Source organism: Rhinolophus sinicus, linkage group LG04 (genome assembly GCF_036562045.2).
Source record: "Rhinolophus sinicus isolate RSC01 linkage group LG04, ASM3656204v1, whole genome shotgun sequence".
Classification (NCBI taxonomy): Eukaryota; Metazoa; Chordata; class Mammalia; order Chiroptera; family Rhinolophidae; genus Rhinolophus; species Rhinolophus sinicus.
In genome coordinates, this window is record NC_133754.1 from 171,620,444 (window position 1) to 171,638,437 (window position 17,994).

Consider the following 17,994-nt stretch of genomic DNA (forward strand, 5'->3'; position numbering starts at 1 on the left):
CAGAAATAAAGAATACAATAATGAAAATGTACATTACAGGGAATCAACAGGAGATTAGATGAAGCAGACGATCAAATCAGCAATTTAGAAGATAAGCTAGCATAAAACACCCAATCAGAAAAATATCCAATAAAAGTATCCAAAAATAGTATCCAAAAAAATGAGGAGAGTTAAGGGGCCTCTGGGACAACACTAAGCATGCCAACATACACATCATAGGGGTAGCAGAATGAGAAGAGAGAGAGCAAGGAATTGAAAGCCTATTTGAAAAAATAATGACAGGAAACTTCCCTGACTTGATGAAGGAAATAGATATACAGGCCCAGGAAGTGCAGAGAGTCCCAAACAAGATGAACCAAAGGGGCCACACCAAGATACATCATAATTAAAATGCCAGGGGTTAAAGACAAAGAGAATCTTAAAAGCTGCAAGAGAAAAGCAGTTACTTACCTGCAAGGGAGCGCCCACAAGACTGTCAGCTGATTTCTCAACAGAAACTGTGCAGGCCAGAAGGAATTGGCAGGAAATATTCAAAGTGATGAAAACCAAGGACCTACAACAAAGATTACTCTACACAGCAAAGCTCTCGTTTAGAATCAAAAGACAGATAAAGAAGTTCCCAGACATGAAAAAGCTAAAAGAGTTCATCACCACCAAACCAGTATTACAAGGAATCTTAGAGGGACCTCTCTAAGACAAAAACAAAAACAAAAAGTCAAAAATATGAATAATAAAATAGCAATAACTACATACATATCAACAATTAATTTCAATGTAAATGGATTAAATGTTCCACTCAAAAGACATAGGAGGGCTGAGTGGATAAGAAAACAAGACCTGTACATATGCTGCCTACAAGAGACTCACTTCAGATCAACAGATATACACAGTAAAAGGATGGAAAGATAGTTCAGGAAAATGGAAACAAACAAACGAACAAACAAAAAATGCCGGGGCACCAATACTAATGCCAGACAAAATGGACTTTAAAACAAAGACTATAACAAGAGACGCAGAAGGACTTAGTAACCCAATTTGTGGGTTTTATCTGAAGAAACTCAAAATGCTACTTTGAGGGGGTGTGCTATCATATGTTCTTTGCAGCATTATTTACAATAGCCAAGATATGAAGACAACTTGGGTGTCCCTGCATGGAAGAATGGATAAAGAAGAGGTGGTACTTAGTGGAATATTACTCAGCTGTAAAAAAAGAATGAAATCTTGCCATCTGTGACAACATGGATGGACCTAGAGGGTATTGTGCTGAGTGGAGTAAGTCAGACAACAAAAGACAAATGTCAGATGATTTCACTTATAAGTGTACTCTAAAGAACAATCTAAACAAAAAGTGAAACAGAAACAAACTCATAGATACAGAGAACATTTTGATGGTTGCCAGATGGAAGGGGGGTTGGGGTGGGTAAAAAAGGGGAAGGGATTAAAAAGAACAAATTGACTGTTACGCAGAAGTCATGGGAATGTAGGGTATAGCATAAGGAATATAGTCAGTGATATTTTAATAACTATATATGGTGTCAGATGGGTACTAGATCTATGGGGTGATAGATAGGAGGGTGGTTGGGGGCAGGGTGAAAAAGGTGAAGGGATTAAGAAATACAATTGGTATTCATAAAATTGTCCTGGAGATGTACAGTAAGGCATAGGGAATATAATTAACAATATGGTAAAAACTATGTATATGCCAGGTGTGTCCTACTCAAGGAGATGACTTTGTAGAAAATATATACATTTCTAACGCTATGATATACACCTGAAACTAATATAAAATTATATTGAATGTCAAAAAATAAAATAAAATGGAAAAAAAAGATTTTTAGAAATGTAGAAATGCAAGTGGACAGTGGAATTATTCATTCCACAGTATTTCCTCAGTGCTTACTATGTGCTGTGCACTGTTCCAGGATTGGGGATACACTGGTGAAAAGAGAGGTATGTTCCCTGCTCAAATAGCAAGCAGTGAAGACAACACAGAGATAATTTCCTGTTTTAATGTGGGGAGATGTTTCAAGTAATACATTTGCTGGAAATAGACAGTCGATTTAATGGCCCCTTCTTTGGAAACGTCCCTGCCTCCAGAAATGGGCTGGAGACATTCTGGACTTTTGCTCTTTCTCAGTTGTTACCACACTCAACTGGAACTGATTCCATGTTTGCCCTGACCCCCACCCGTACATCCCTTCCCAACCCCATCGCCCCCTATACCTCACGTTAGATGGGAACTGTCTAAGTTGCCTTCAGCATTTGATTTATGACTGGGTCCCTGTCAAGTCTTGGTGCTCAGTGGGACAGAACTTGGATGAAAACAGAGCGCTTGCTTAGAAAGTCCACTATTGAAATCTACCAGCATTAACTAATATCACTGCAGCCCTTATCTAGCTTGGCTTTGAACAGCCAGAATTTCTGACCCTTGTATCAAGGTCAGGGACTCAAGTTAGGCCTGGGCTTGGAGGCTTTACCGACAGTTGGCTTCAGGGAAAGGAGGGAAGGTTTTGTGCATGACATTTCCCAAGCGTTTACTGGATTGTGTCAGAGCTGGTCTCCAGGGCCCACCCACACCTCATTATAAAAGTCACTGTACCCACCAGCTACCAGTGCCACCTGGGCCTGGGTACCTCCTAGTCTTGGCATGGCGCTGTCCTGGGCCTTGGCAGTCCTGAGCCTCCTTCCTCTACTGAATGCCCAGAGCTCGTCGTGTGTCAATTTCACGGTGCCTATCACCAATGCCTCCCTGGACCAGGTGGGTGCTTGGGCCCCAGAGCACTGTGGGCAGGTGTTTCTCTCTCTGGGCTTCGCTTCGCCCTGCTGGCTTATGCACAACGTCCTCACCTGACTCTGCTCTTTTCTCTTGGGTCCTGGGGTCAAGTTCTGTCCAAACTCCAGAGGCATTCTTCTGCCTCCAATCTCGGAAGCCCCATTGCGAGGCTCCTCATCAGAGGCAGTGTTGTACTGGGCAAGAAGGGGTGGCCGGGGCATGGGGGTGATGCCTGACCCTCAGCGTGAGCTCCCGCATGCCCACTCCTCAATGGAGGGCTCAGTCTTCTGATTCGCAAATGGTGGTTGAGATCTGCCCCACGTCCTCCAAGCTACTCTCAAGGATTCAGCCCAGCCTCCGTGACCAACTCCTGCTTCTCCCCAGATCTCTGGCAAGTGGTTTTATATCGCCTCGGCTTACCGCAGCCCCGAGTATAAGGAGTGGGTTAGCGCATACCAGTCGGCCTTCTTTTACTTTGACTCCAACTACACAGAGGACAAGATACTTATGAGACAGTACTCGACAATGTAAGATCCGGACACACCAGCTCTCCCCTAGCCGGTGCTTCTGGCTTCTACTCCCAGCTGCCAGAGGCCTGGAGCAAGCCCCTCCATCTTCCTGGCTTCGCTTTGTCAACCACGGAATGGGGAGGGGCTGATTCAAGTTGCCACCTGACTCTTACCCCTCCATGACTGTGATTGTCCACTTCTCCTTGACCTTCTTACTGTTTTTCTCCCCTCTTCTGTCTGGCTTTAGTAATCACCAGTGCGTCTATAACTCTTCCCACCTGAAAATCCAGAGGGAAAATGGGACCCTGTCCGGATACGGTGAGCTCTCAGGGGGAGGGCTGCTGTGTGGAATGGTGAGATGGAGGGTGGGCCACCTAAAGGAGGGGACCTGGGGCTAAGGCCTTGAGGGCTTTGGGCACAGAGAACATGGGACAGGCCCATTTCTTATATCTCTGAGGGCCCAGTACCTGCACACTGAAGTAATCAATAACTGCCAACATTTTTGTGCTCTTACTGTGTGCCAGGCGCTGTTTGAAGTGCTTTACATAAATTCACCCACGTAATATTTACAGACAACCTAGGAGGACATTACAGTCATGAGATGAGGAAATGAGGAAACAGAGAGTCACATGGTTCCCCTGAGGTCACACAGCTTGCAATTAGATATAGGATTCAATGTTGGCTCCAGTCCTGTTTCTCTCTCTCAACCACTCTTTATCCTCTGGGAGCTAAGGGTGGCAGACTGTTTCTTGGACCGGCAGTGACTTCCCCATGTCCCCACCATCACCAGAGAGGGTACATAGTAGGAACACACAAATGCCAACATGATTGAACTGACACCACCTAGGAGCCCTGAGGCTCCTCTCCAGATCCCATTTTTCTCATCTGTAAAATGGGCAGAAAGGCCCTGACAGCCACAGTTCATGAGGTTCCTCTGAGACCACTCACATAAGTGCTCAGCGCATGACCTAGTGCACAGTAAGACCTAGGGACACCTGGCCCAGGTGAACCCTGACCTTAACTTATTGGTGTATGGCCCTGGGCACTCCCAGTTTTCTCACCCCTGGAGGAGGGAACCATTGGTCGTCCCCATGGTCTCACCCAGATTCTTTCTCTTCCAGATAACGGCAGAGAACATCTTTGCATCCTGATATTAACCAAGGACCCCAGCATCTTCATGCTTGCTTTTTCCCCAGAAGACAAGCAGAACATGGGCCTCACCTTCTACGGTAGGCAGCCCACCCCCAAACTCCCACCCTACCCAGGCCTCCTCCCCAGACCACTCGCTCCTCGGGCCAGGCCTTCAGACCCTCAGCCTTCCCTGGCCACCCATCAGGACCTGCTGGCATCCTCACCAGCCTGCTTCCTCCTTCTTGCAGCTGATGAGCCCAAGGTGACTCCGGAGCAAATGAGACAGTTCCATGAACAAGTCATATGCATGGGCATGGAAAAGTCCGAAATCGTGTATGTGGATGAGAAACAGGTGAGTGTAAGGAGGAGTGGGCAGTGCCCACCTGAGGGTGCTCTCCCCTTGGGCAGCCCCAGAGGCCCAGAGAGGGAAAGCTGCTAGCCAGGGCTGCACAGTGAGGCAGGAGATCCTGCTTTTACGCGCCCGCATCAGTGCAGGGACAGCTGAGCTTCACCGAGGTGCAGAGGGAGTGAACGAGAGCCCCGGGGGGACACCATTGGGAAATCAGGGAGGACGTATGGAGTAGGTGGGGAGGATTGGGAAAGCCAACAGGAGGGGAACAGTATAGCCACGGTGTGCTGGTAGGGACGTGGGGAAGACACACACATGGGGAATTATCAGTCACAACGGCCTGTCACACCCAGGCCTCTCACACCGTGTGACAGGGAGCTGGTATTGTGGTTTCCAGTGTCACTCAATCTGCAGCAAGTCCAGGACTGCCATGCCCGTTTTTGCTGTAACTGAGAATTACCTGTTGATCTCAATACTTTTCTTTACCTGTGTTAAGTGGAACGCTTTACTTGGTATTGTCCGATGCAACCATATCTGAATTGACAAAGCTGAGAGCTGGTTACCCCTTTGGGGATATACATGATATACTTTCATGATTATTAAGATAAACATGTCTCCCTGTGTCTGCCCCTGAGATCGTCTCCTGTGATCACCAGTGGCACAGATTGTCCACCCCCCTGGGGCTCCCAGGAACCCTGGGAAAGGGCTTATGAATATACGTACAGGCACTGGAGTCAGTCCGCTGCTGCCTGCCACCTCCAACTACTGGCTGGGGGACCTTGGACAGGACCCATGGCCACTCTGAGCCTTAGGTGCATCATCTGAATATAGTGGTGAGAAATCCAGAGCAACATAGGGGCTTGGCAGGTCATACGTGCCCAGTAAATTCCCTTTGTTCTTAAGGGTTTGAGCCCTTAGAGTTGAGTAAGCTGATGCTCAGAGAGGGAAATGACTTGCCCAAGGACACCCAGCTCAGAAATGGCAGAGCTTGGGTTGGAGCCATGGTTGGGCCAGGGTCACAGTCCAGAACTCATCGTACCCTTATCCCATCATTGTGCTTTCTTCTCCCATTGTCTTCTAGGATCAGTGTGAGGCGCTGCATAAAGAACATGAGGAGAGGAAGAAGGAAAAAGATGCCAAAAGTCCAAAGGAAGGAGGAAAATGAGGGGTCCTCAGAGGACATAGCATTGGGTTAGGATCTCGGGAACTTTTGCGACCTATCCTCAGCCCCCTCTCACCTTTTGTACCTCAATTGCATCAATAAAGCTTACTCATTTGGAACAGGCAGGTTATCATTTGCTCATTACCTTGACACTCATTTATTCATTCACATTAAAGCTTGCTGAGTTGAGCGCTGGCTAACCACTGGATGAGCCCCTGCCCCTGGTTGGAAGAGCCTCTGCTGTAATACCCAGCACACATGCTAGGATGGACAATGGTATGCACTGAGGTGTGTTTGAGCCCAGCATATGAGGAAGTTTCCTTAACAGGGGGGAAGTCTGGGAAGGCTTCCTGGAAGGGGCATCTGAACCAGTCTAGAAAGATTAGGAGCTTGATAGCACCCGCTGTTCCCACTGCAGGCAAAGGATCTGAGAAGACCTGTTTGAGAAACATCGAAGCAGAGGAACCCTAAGTAGGAGTTCAGGTGGATAAGGGGCAGTGAGGACTCAGGTGTGTGGTGCCAGGCATAAAGGACCTTAGTGCAGGCATTACCAGAGCCATCGGAGGGGGAGATTGGGAGGGGCCCGACCGTGGGCAGGAAGACTGGTGCAGAGGCTGCTGTGAGCATCCTGGCAAGAGGTGGGGAACTGGGCCTGTGTGTCTCCATGCAGTGCCCTCAGGGTGCCCGTCCAACACCAAAAGGAGCTTAAGACACCTAGGGGCGAGCTTGGCCGCTAGAAACCAGCAATCTTGCGAATGTGTGTGGAGCCCTCAAGACGCGGCTGTATCTGAGGCAGGCCCACGTAGTGGAATAGAGAGAACTGAGCTCCTGAAGCCAGGAGTCCAGGAAGCAAGGCCGGCCTCCTTCCAGACCCGAGGGCTTCATGATTGACTGTCACGTGAAGGAAGCAGGCCACGTGAGGTGACAGAAAAGTTGGGACTGAATTGTTTGAAAAATTCCCCGTGGGAGTGGCCTAAGCCACCTCGCACGACAGGAGACAGGACCATAACCACAGCTCCGGGTGCCCAGGCCCAAGGCTCACATGCTGACGCCCTCCAGAGTCAGGCTCCAGGGACCCGACTCCGCGTCCTTTGCTCAAAAGTGGAGCCACAGCTGAGCCCAGGGCACTGAGGCTGGGGACACTGTCCTGGTCCCCACCTTGGACTCCTCTCTTTCCATCTTGATGTCTATGGCACAGCCTCTTGGCACCCAGAAGGGTATAGTCCCGGAGGCTTAGCACTTAGAGCCATCTACCCATCTTAGTGTTGCTTTCAGCAAGATGCCATTTTCTCTACTGAGAAGGATCAGCTGGAAAATGAAATGGAAATTAAAATGCCATTTTTCTCCCTGGTGAGCAGGGAGAAGCAAGTGAGATGAGAGGTGGGGAGGATGGACAAAAAAGCCACAGGAACAAGCAGGAGTCAGGGGTGAGGTGGGGGAATCATGGATATTTAGGTAGAGAAAATCAGTAACAGAGTATGGACTTTGGAGTCAGACCATAGTGAATTTGGGCCGAAACCTCAGGCTCCTCAGCAATGAAATGGGGACACAGTGGGAACCAGGAGGGCCGGTGAGTGCATGGTGTTGAGGCGGCAATACATGGCAGCCGTTGTTGTTATTTGCACCTAAAAGGAAGGAATGCAGGCTCCTGCTTTTGCAGACACCCGTTTGCTGTATGTCTCGAAACACCTTTGGCCTCCATAAAATGGGCTTGGCCAGACAGCGTGCTGGCCATACAGAACAGTACCCAACAAAAGTATCAAGGGGCCATCCTGGTGGCTCAGGTGGTAGGAGCTCCGTGCTCCTAACTCCGAAGGCTGCCAGTTGGATTCCCACTTGGGCCAGTGGGCTCTCAACCATAAGGTTGCCAGTATGACTCCCACAAGGGATGGAGGGTTGCGCCCCCTGCAACTAGCAACAGCAACTGGACCTGGAGCTGAGCTGCGCCCTTCACAATTAAGATTGAAAGGACAACTTGTCTTGGAAAAAAGTTATGTTCCCCAATAAAGTCCTGTTCCCATTCCCCAATAAAATCTAAAAAAAAAAAAAAGTATCCAAAAATAGTATCTAAAAAAATGAGGAGAGTTTAAGGGGCCTCTGGGACAACACTAAGCATACCACATACACATCATAGGGGTAGCAGAAAGAGAAGAGAGAGAGCAAGGAATTGAAAGCCTATCAGAAATAATGACAGAAAACTTCCCTGACTTGGTGAAGGAAATCGATATACAGGCCCAGGAAGTGCAGAGAGTCCCAAACAAGATGAACCAAAGGGGCCACACCAAGATACATCATAATTAAATGCCAAAGGTTAAAGACAAAGAGAATCTTAAAAGCTGCAAGAGAAAAGCAGTTACTTACCTGCAAGGGAGCGCCCACAAGACTGTCAGCTGATTTCTCAACAGAAACTGTGCAGGCCAGAAGGCATTGGCAGGAAATATTCAAAGTGATGAAAAGCAAGGACCTACAACAAAGATTACTCTACACAGCAAAGCTCTCGTTTAGAATCAAAAGACAGATAAAGAAGTTCCCAGACATGAAAAAGCTAAAAGAGTTCATCACCACCAAACCAGTATTGCAAGGAATCTTAGAGGGACCTCTCTAAGACAAAACGAAAACAAAAACAAAAGCAAGTAAAAAATATGAATAGTAAAACAGCACTAACTACATAGCAAAACAATTAATTTCAATGTAAATTGATTAAATGTTCCACTCAAAAGATGTAGGAGGGCTGAGTGGATAAGAAAACAAGACCTGTACATATGCTGCCTACAAGAGACTCACTTCAGATCAACAGACATACAGAGTAAAAGGATGGAAAAAGATATTTCATGAAAATGGAAACAAACAAACGAACAAACAAAAAATGCCGGGGCAAAAATACTAATGCCAGACAAAATGGACTTTAAAACAAAGACTATAATAAGAGGCGAGAAGGACTTAGTAATCCAATTTGTGGGTTTTATCTGAAGAAACTCAAAATGCTACTTTGAGGGGGTGTGCTATCATATGTTCATTGCAGCATTATTTACAATAGCCAAGATATGCACGCAACATGGGTGTCCCTGAGTGGGTGAATGGATAAAGAAGAGGTGGTACTTAGTGGAATATTACTCAGCTGTAAAAAAGAATGAAATCTTGCCATCTGTGACAACGTGGATGGACCTAGAGGGTATTGTGCTGAGTGGAGTAAGTTAGACAGCAAAAGACAAATGTCAGATGATTTCACTTATAAGTGTACTCTAAAGAACAATCTAAACAAAAAGTGAAACAGAAACAAACTCATAGATACAGAGAACATTTTGATGGTTGCCAGATGGAAGGCGGGTTGGGGTGGGTGAAAAGGGGAAGGGATTAAAAAGAACAAATTGACTGTTACGCAGAAGTCATGGGAATGTAGGGTATAGCATAAGGAATATAGTCAGTGATATTTTAATAACTATACATGGTGTCAGATGGGTACTAGATCTATGGGGTGATAGATAGGGTGGCGGTTGGGGGCAGGGTGAAAAAGGTGAAGGGATTAAGAAATACAAATTGGTATTTATAAAATTGTCCTGGAGATGTACAGTAAGTCATAGGGAATATAATTAACAATATGGTAAAAACTATGTATATGCCAGGTGGGTCGTACTCAGGGGGATCTCTTCGTAGAAATTATATACATTTCTAACGCTATGATGTACACCTGAAACTAATATAAAATTATATTGAATATCAAAAACCAAAATAATGGGAAAAAAAGATTTTTAGAAATGTAGAAATGCAAGTGGACAGTGGAATTATTCATTCCACAGTATTTCCTCAGTGCTTACTATGTGCTGTGCACTGTTCCAGGATTGGGGATACACTGGTGAAAAGAGAGGTATGTTCCCTGCTCAAATAGCAAGCAGTGAAGACAACACAGAGATAATTTCCTGTTTTAGATGTGGGGAGATGGTTCAAGTAATACATTTGCTGGAAATAGACAGTCGATTTAATGGCCCCTTCTTTGGAAACGTCCCTGCCTCCAGGAATGGGCTGGAGACATTCTGGACTTTTGCTCTTTCTCAGTTGTTACCACACTCAATTGGAACTGATTCCATGTTTGCCCTGACCCCCACCCGTACATCCCATCCCAACCCCATCGCCCCCTATACCTCACGTTAGATGGGAACTGTCTAAGTTGCCTTCAGCATTTGCTTTATGACTGGGTCCCTGTCAAGTCTTGGTGCTCAGTGGGACAGCACTTGGATGAAAACAGAGCGCTTGCTTAGAAAGTCCACTATTGAAATCTACCAGCATTAACTAATATCACTGCAGCCCTTATCTAGCTTGGCTTTGACAGCCAGAATTTCTGACCCTTGTATCAAGGTCAGGGACTCAAGTTAGGCCTGGGCTTGGAGGCTTTACCGACAGCTGGCTTTGGGGAAAGGAGGGAACGTTTTGTGCATGACATTTCCCAAGCGTTTACTGGCTTGTGTCAGAGCCGGTCTCCAGGGCCCCACCCACACCTCATTATAAAAGTCACTGTACCCACCAGCTACCAGTGCCACCTGGGTCTGGGTACCTCCTAGTCTTGGCATGGCGCTGTCCTGGGCCTTGGCAGTCCTGAGCCTCCTTCCTCTACTGAATGCCCAGAGCTCGTCGTGTGTCAATTTCACGGTGCCTATCACCAATGCCTCCCTGGACCAGGTGGGTGCTTGGGCCCCGGAGCGCTGTGGGCAGGTGTTTCTCTCTCTGGGCTTCGCTTCGCCCTGCTGGCTTATGCACAACGTCCTCACCTGACTCTGCTCTTTTCTCTTGGGTCCTGGGGTCAAGTTCTGTCCAGCCTCCAGAGGCATTCTTCTGCCTCCAATCTCGGAAGCCCCATTGCGAGGCTCCTCATCAGAGGCAGTGTTGTACTGGGCAAGAAGGGGTGGCCAGGGCATGGGGGTGATGCCTGACCCTCAGCGTGAGCTCCCGCATGCCCACTCCTCAATGGGGGACTCAGTCTCCTGATTCGCAGATGGTGGTTGAGATCTGCCTCACGGTCCACTAAGCTACTCTCAAGGATTCAGCCCAGCCTCCGTGACCAACTCCTGCTTCTCCCCAGATCTCGGGCAAGTGGTTTTTTGTCGCCTGGGCTTACAACAACCCCGAGTATAAGCAGTCAGCTAGCGCGTACCAGTCGGCCTTCTTTTACCTTGACTCCAACTACACGGAGGACACAGTACTGATCAGACAGTACTCGACAATGTAAGATCCGGACACACCAGTTCTCCCCTAGCCAGTGCTTCTGGCTTCTACTCCCAGCTGCCAGAGGCCTGGAGCAAGCCCCTCCATCTTCCTGGCTTCACTTTGTCAACCACGGAATGGGGAGGGGCTGATTCAAGTTGCCACCTGACTCTTACCCCACGATGACTGTGATTGTTCACTTCTCCTTGACCTTCTTACTGTTTTTCTCCCTTCTTCTGTCTGGCTTTAGTAATCACCAGTGCGTCTATAACTCTTCCCACCTGAACATCCAGAGGGAAAATGGGACCCTGTCCAGATACTGTAAGCTCTCAGGGGGAGGGTTGCTGTGTGGAATGGTGAAATGGTGGGTGGTCCACCTAAAGGAGGGGACCTGGGGCTAAGGCCTTGAGGGCTTTGGGCACAGAGAACATGGGACAGGCCCATTTCTTATTATCTCTGAGGGCCCAGTACCTGCACACTGAAGTAATCAATAACTGCCAACATTTTTGTGTTCTTACTGTGTGCCAGGCGCTGTTTGAAGTGCTTTACATAAATTCACCCACTTAATATCTACAAACAACCTAGGAGGACATTACAGTCATGAGATGAGGAAATGAGGAAAGAGAGTCACATGGTTCCCCTGAGGTCACACAGCTTGCAATTAGATCTAGGATTCAATGTTGGCTCCAGTCCTGTTTCTCTCTCTCAACCACTCTTTATCCTCTGGGAGCTAAGGGTGGCAGACTGTTTCTTGGACCGGCAGTGACTTTCCCCATGTCCCCACCATCACCAGAGAGGGTACATAGTAGGAACACACAAATGCCAACATGATTGAACTGACACCACCTAGGAGCCCTGAGGCTCCTCTCCAGATCCCATTTTTCTCATCTGTACAATGGGCAGAAAGGCCCTGACAGCCACAGTTCATGAGGTTCCTCTGAGTCCACTAACATAAGTGCTCAGCACATGGACCAGCGCACAGTAAGAACTAGGGACACGTGACCCAGATGAACCCAGACCTTGACTTATTGGTGTATGGCCCTGGGCACTCCCAGTTTTCTCACCCGTGAGGAGGGAACCACTGGTCGTCCCCATGGTCTCACCCAGATGCTTTCTCTTCCAGATTTGGGCAGAGAAAATTTTGCCTACCTGATATTAACCAAGGACCCCAGCATCTTCATGCTTGCTTTTTCCCCAGAAGACAAGCAGAACATGGGCCTCACCTTCTACGGTAGGCAGCCCACTCCCAAACTCCCACCCTACCCAGGCCTAACCCCAGACCACCCTCTCCTTGGGCCGGGCCCTCAGTCCCTCAGCCTTCCCTGGCCTCCCATCGGGACCTGCTGGCATCCTCACCAGCCTGCTTCCTCCTTCTTGCAGCTGATGAGCCCAAGGTGACTCCGGAGCAAATGAGACAGTTCCATGAACACCTCATACACATGGGCATGGAAAAGTCAGAAATCGTGTACATGGATGAGAAACAGGTGAGTGTGAGGAGAAGTGGGCAGTGCCCACCTGAGGGTGCTCTCCCCTTGGGCAGCCCCAGAGGCCCAGAGAGGGAAAGCTGCTAGCCAGGGCTGCACAGTGAGGCAGGAGATCCTGCTTTTACACGCCCGCCTCAGTGCAGGGACAGCTGAGCTTCACAGAGGTGCAGAGGGAGTGAACGAGAGCCCGGGGGGACACCATTGGGAAATCAGGGAGGACGTATGGAGTAGGTGGGGAGGATTGGGAAAGCCAACAGGAGGGGAACAGTATAGCCACGGTGTGCTGGTAGGGACGTGGGGAAGACACGCACATGGGGAATTATCAGTCACAACGGCCTGCCACACCCAGGCCTCTCACACCGTGTGACGGGGAGCTGGAATTGTGGTTTCCAGTGTCACTCAATCTGCAGCAAGTCCAGGACTGCCATGACGGTTTTTGCTGTAACTGAGAATTACCTGTTGATCTCAATACTTTTCTTTACCTGTGTTAAGTGGAATGCTTTACTTGGTCTTGTCCAATGCAACCATATCTGAAATCACAGAGCTGAGAGCTGGTTACCCCTTTGAGGATATGCATGATATACTTTCATGATTATTAAGATAAACATGTGTCCCTGTGTCTGCCCCTGAGATCATCTCCTGTGATCACCAGTGGCACAGATCGTCCACCCTCTGGGGCTCCCAGGAACCCCGGGAAAGGGCTTATGAATATACGTACAGGCACTGGAGTCAGTCCGCTGCTGCCTGCCACCTCCAACTACTGGCTGGGGGACCTTGGACAGGACCCATGGCCACTCTGAGCCTTAGGTGCATCATCTGAATATAGTGGTGAGAAATCCAGAGCAACATAGGGGCTTGGCAGGTCATACGTGCCCAGTAAATTCCCCTTGTTCTTAAGGGTTGAGCCCTTAGAGGTGAGTAAGCTGATGCTCAGAGAGGGAAATGACTTGCCCAAGGACACCCAGCTCAGAAATGGCAGAGCTTGGGTTGGAGCCATGGTTGGGCCAGGGTCACAGTCCAGAACTCATCGTACCCTTATCCCATCGTTGTGCTTCCTTCTCCCATTGTCTTCTAGGATCAGTGTGGGCCGCTGCATAAAGAACATGAGGAGAGGAAGAAGGAAAAAGATGCCAAAGGTCCAAAGGAAGGAGGAAAATGAGGGGTCCTCAGAGGACATAGCATTGGGTTAGGAGCTCGGGAACTTTTGCGACCTATCCTCAGCCCCCTCCCAACCTTTGTACCTCAGTTGCATCAATAAAGCTTCTTCATTTGGAACAGGCAGGTTATCATTTGCTCATTACCTTGACACTCATTTATTCATTCACATTAAAGCCTGCTGAGTTGAGCGCTGGCTAACCACTGGATGAGCCCCTGCCCCTGGTTGGAAGAGCCTCTGCTGTAATACCCAGCACACATGCTAGGATGGATGATGGTATGCACTGAGGTGTGTTTGAGCCCAGCATATGAGGAAGGTTCCTTAGCAGGGGGAAGTCTGGGAAGGCTTCCTGGAAGGGGCATCTGAACCAGTCTAGAAAGATTAGGAGCTTGATAGCACCTGCTGTTCCCGCTGCAAACGAAGGATCTGAGAAGACCTGTTTGAGAAACATCGAGGCAGAGGAACCCTAAGTAGGAGTTCAGGTGGATAAGGGGCAGTGAGGACTCAGGTGTGTGGTGCCAGGCATAAAGGACCTTAGTGCAGGCATTACCAGAGCCATCGGAGGGGGAGATTGGGAGGGGCCCGACCGTGGGCAGGAAGACTGATGCAGAGGCTGCTGTGAGCATCCTGGCAAGAGGTGGGGAACTGGGCCTGTGTGTCTCCATGCAGTGCCCTCAGGGTGCCCGTCCAACACCAAAAGGAGCTTAAGACACCTAGGGGCAAGCTTGGCCGCTAGAAACCAGCAATCTTGTGAATGTGTCTGGAGCCCTCAAGACGCGGCTGTATCTGAGGCAGGCCCACGTAGTGGAATAGAGAGAACTGAGCTCCTGAAGCCAGGAGTCCAGCAAGAAGGCCGGCCTCCTTCCAGATCCGAGGGCTTCATGATTGACTGTCACGTGAAGGAAGCAGGCCACGTGAGGTGACAGAAAAGTTGGGACTGAATTGTTTGAAAAATTCCCTGTGGGAGTGGCCTAAGCCACCTCGCACGACAGGAGACAGGACCATAACCACAGCTCCGGGTGCCCAGGCCCAAGGCTCACATGCTGACGCCCTCCAGAGTCAGGCTCCAGGGACTCAAAACTCCGTGTCCTTTGCTCAAAACTGGAGCCACAGCTGAGCCCAGGGTACGGAGGCTGGGGACACTGTCCTGGTCCCCACCTTGGACTCCTCTCTTTCCATCTTGATGTCTATGGCACAGCCTCTTGGCACCCAGAAGGGTATAGTCCCGGAGGCTTAGCACTTAGAGCCATCTACCCATCTTAGTGTTGCTTTCAGCAAGATGCCATTTTCTCTACTGAGAAGGATCAGCTGGAAAATGAAATGGAAATTAAAATGCCATTTTTCTCTCTGGTGAGCAGGGAGAAGCAAGTGAGATGAGAGGTGGGGAAGATGGACGAAAAAGCCACAGGAACAAGCAGGAGTCAGGGGTGAGGTGGGGGAATCATGGATATTTAGGTAGAGAAAATCAGTAACAGAGTATGGACTTTGGAATCAGACCATAGTGAATTTGGGCCGAAACCTCAGGCTCCTCAGCAATGAAGTGGGGACACAGTGGGAACCTGGAGGGCCGGTGAGTGCATGGTGTTGAGGCGGCAATACATGGCAGCCGTTGTTGTTATTTGCACCTAAAAGGAAGGAATGCAGGCTCCTGCTTTTGCAGACACCCGTTTGCTGTATGTCTCGAAACACCTTTGGCCTCCATAAAATGGGCTTGGCCAGACAGCGTGCTGGCCATACAGAACAGTACCCAACAAAAGTATCAAGGGGCCATCCTGGTGGCTCAGGTGGTAGGAGCTCCGTGCTCCTAACTCCGAAGGCTGCCAGTTGGATTCCCACTTGGGCCAGTGGGCTCTCAACCATAAGGTTGCCAGTATGACTCCCACAAGGGATGGAGGGTTGCGCCCCCTGCAACTAGCAACAGCAACTGGACCTGGAGCTGAGCTGCGCCCTTCACAATTAAGATTGAAAGGACAACAACTTGTCTTGGAAAAAAGTTATGTTCCCCAATAAAGTCCTGTTCCCATTCCCCAATAAAATCTAAAAAAAAAAAAAAAGTATCCAAAAATAGTATCTAAAAAAATGAGGAGAGTTTAAGGGGCCTCTGGGACAACACTAAGCATACCACATACACATCATAGGGGTAGCAGAAAGAGAAGAGAGAGAGCAAGGAATTGAAAGCCTATCAGAAATAATGACAGAAAACTTCCCTGACTTGGTGAAGGAAATCGATATACAGGCCCAGGAAGTGCAGAGAGTCCCAAACAAGATGAACCAAAGGGGCCACACCAAGATACATCATAATTAAATGCCAAAGGTTAAAGACAAAGAGAATCTTAAAAGCTGCAAGAGAAAAGCAGTTACTTACCTGCAAGGGAGCTGCTACAGGACTTCGACTGATTTCTCAACAGAAACTGTGCAGGCCAGAAGGCATTGGCAGGAAATATTCAAAGTGATGAAAAGCAAGGACCTACAACAAAGATTACTCTACACAGCAAAGCTCTCGTTTAGAATCAAAAGACAGATAAAGAAGTTCCCAGACATGAAAAAGCTAAAAGAGTTCATCACCACCAAACCAGTATTGCAAGGAATCTTAGAGGGACCTCTCTAAGACAAAACGAAAACAAAAACAAAAGCAAGTAAAAAATATGAATAGTAAAACAGCACTAACTACATAGCAAAACAATTAATTTCAATGTAAATTGATTAAATGTTCCACTCAAAAGATGTAGGAGGGCTGAGTGGATAAGAAAACAAGACCTGTACATATGCTGCCTACAAGAGACTCACTTCAGATCAACAGACATACAGAGTAAAAGGATGGAAAAAGATATTTCATGAAAATGGAAACAAACAAACGAACAAACAAAAAATGCCGGGGCAAAAATACTAATGCCAGACAAAATGGACTTTAAAACAAAGACTATAATAAGAGGCGTAGAAGGACTTAGTAATCCAATTTGTGGGTTTTATCTGAAGAAACTCAAAATGCTACTTTGAGGGGGTGTGCTATCATATGTTCATTGCAGCATTATTTACAATAGCCAAGATATGCACGCAACATGGGTGTCCCTGAGTGGGTGAATGGATAAAGAAGAGGTGGTACTTAGTGGAATATTACTCAGCTGTAAAAAAGAATGAAATCTTGCCATCTGTGACAACGTGGATGGACCTAGAGGGTATTGTGCTGAGTGGAGTAAGTTAGACAGCAAAAGACAAATGTCAGATGATTTCACTTATAAGTGTACTCTAAAGAACAATCTAAACAAAAAGTGAAACAGAAACAAACTCATAGATACAGAGAACATTTTGATGGTTGCCAGATGGAAGGTGGGTTGGGGTGGGTGAAAAGGGGAAGGGATTAAAAAGAACAAATTGACTGTTACGCAGAAGTCATGGGAATGTAGGGTATAGCATAAGGAATATAGTCAGTGATATTTTAATAACTATATATGGTGTCAGATGGGTACTAGATCTATGGGGTGATAGATAGGAGGGCGGTTGGGGGCAGGGTGAAAAAGGTGAAGGGATTAAGAAATACAAATTGGTATTTATAAAATTGTCCTGGAGATGTACAGTAAGTCATAGGGAACATAATTAACAATATGGTAAAAACTATGTATATGCCAGGTGGGTCATACTCAGGGGGATCACTTCGTAGAAATTATATACATTTCTAACGCTATGATGTACACCTGAAACTAATATAAAATTATATTGAATATCAAAAACCAAAATAATGGAAAAAAAAGATTTTTAGAAATGTAGAAATGCAAGTGGACAGTGGAATTATTCATTCCACAGTATTTCCTCAGTGCTTACTATGTGCTGTGCACTGTTCCAGGATTGGGGATACACTGGTGAAAAGAGAGGTATGTTCCCTGCTCAAATAGCAAGCAGTGAAGACAACACAGAGATAATTTCCTGTTTTAGATGTGGGGAGATGGTTCAAGTAATACATTTGCTGGAAATAGACAGTCGATTTAATGGCCCCTTCTTTGGAAACGTCCCTGCCTCCAGGAATGGGCTGGAGACATTCTGGACTTTTGCTCTTTCTCAGTTGTTACCACACTCAATTGGAACTGATTCCATGTTTGCCCTGACCCCCACCCGTACATCCCTTCCCAACCCCATCGCCCCCTATACCTCACGTTAGATGGGAACTGTCTAAGTTGCCTTCAGCATTTGATTTATGGCTGGGTCCCTGTCAAGTCTTGGTGCTCAGTGGGACAGCACT

The 17,994-nt window shown here is 47.7% G+C and overlaps 2 protein-coding genes across 2 annotated transcripts; both read left to right on the forward strand.

Moving 5' to 3' along the window:
* The first annotated feature begins 2,593 nt into the window (after positions 1-2,593).
* On the forward strand, positions 2,594-6,047 carry LOC141571177 (alpha-1-acid glycoprotein-like). The gene is made up of 6 exons (XM_074330899.1): positions 2,594-2,758; positions 3,158-3,300; positions 3,530-3,600; positions 4,404-4,511; positions 4,662-4,765; positions 5,844-6,047. The coding sequence occupies exons 1-6, from the start codon at positions 2,648-2,650 to the stop codon at positions 5,925-5,927; spliced, it is 621 nt and encodes a 206-aa protein (XP_074187000.1). The 5' UTR covers positions 2,594-2,647; the 3' UTR covers positions 5,928-6,047.
* Positions 6,048-10,432: 4,385 nt separating this feature from the next.
* Positions 10,433-13,883, forward strand: LOC141571176 (alpha-1-acid glycoprotein 1-like). The gene is made up of 6 exons (XM_074330898.1): positions 10,433-10,598; positions 10,999-11,141; positions 11,371-11,441; positions 12,244-12,351; positions 12,501-12,604; positions 13,680-13,883. Exons 1-6 carry the CDS (start codon positions 10,488-10,490, stop codon positions 13,761-13,763), a joined length of 621 nt encoding a protein of 206 aa, XP_074186999.1. The 5' UTR covers positions 10,433-10,487; the 3' UTR covers positions 13,764-13,883.
* The last annotated feature ends 4,111 nt before the right edge of the window (positions 13,884-17,994 follow it).

What these genes read in the sequence shown, in the direction of transcription:
- LOC141571177 (XM_074330899.1), top strand. Translation starts at nt 2,648, where the DNA reads ATGGCGCTGTCCTGGGCCTTGGCAGTCCTGAGCCTCCTTCCTCTACTG. An exon ending in CCAATGCCTCCCTGGACCAG is followed by an intron (nt 2,759 to 3,157) that starts GTGGGTGCTTGG and finishes GCTTCTCCCCAG; the next exon opens with ATCTCTGGCAAGTGGTTTTA. An exon ending in TGGGACCCTGTCCGGATACG is followed by an intron (nt 3,601 to 4,403) that starts GTGAGCTCTCAG and finishes TTTCTCTTCCAG; the next exon opens with ATAACGGCAGAGAACATCTT.
- LOC141571176 (XM_074330898.1), top strand. Translation starts at nt 10,488, where the DNA reads ATGGCGCTGTCCTGGGCCTTGGCAGTCCTGAGCCTCCTTCCTCTACTG. An exon ending in TGGGACCCTGTCCAGATACT is followed by an intron (nt 11,442 to 12,243) that starts GTAAGCTCTCAG and finishes TTTCTCTTCCAG; the next exon opens with ATTTGGGCAGAGAAAATTTT. An exon ending in CATGGGCCTCACCTTCTACG is followed by an intron (nt 12,352 to 12,500) that starts GTAGGCAGCCCA and finishes TCCTTCTTGCAG; the next exon opens with CTGATGAGCCCAAGGTGACT.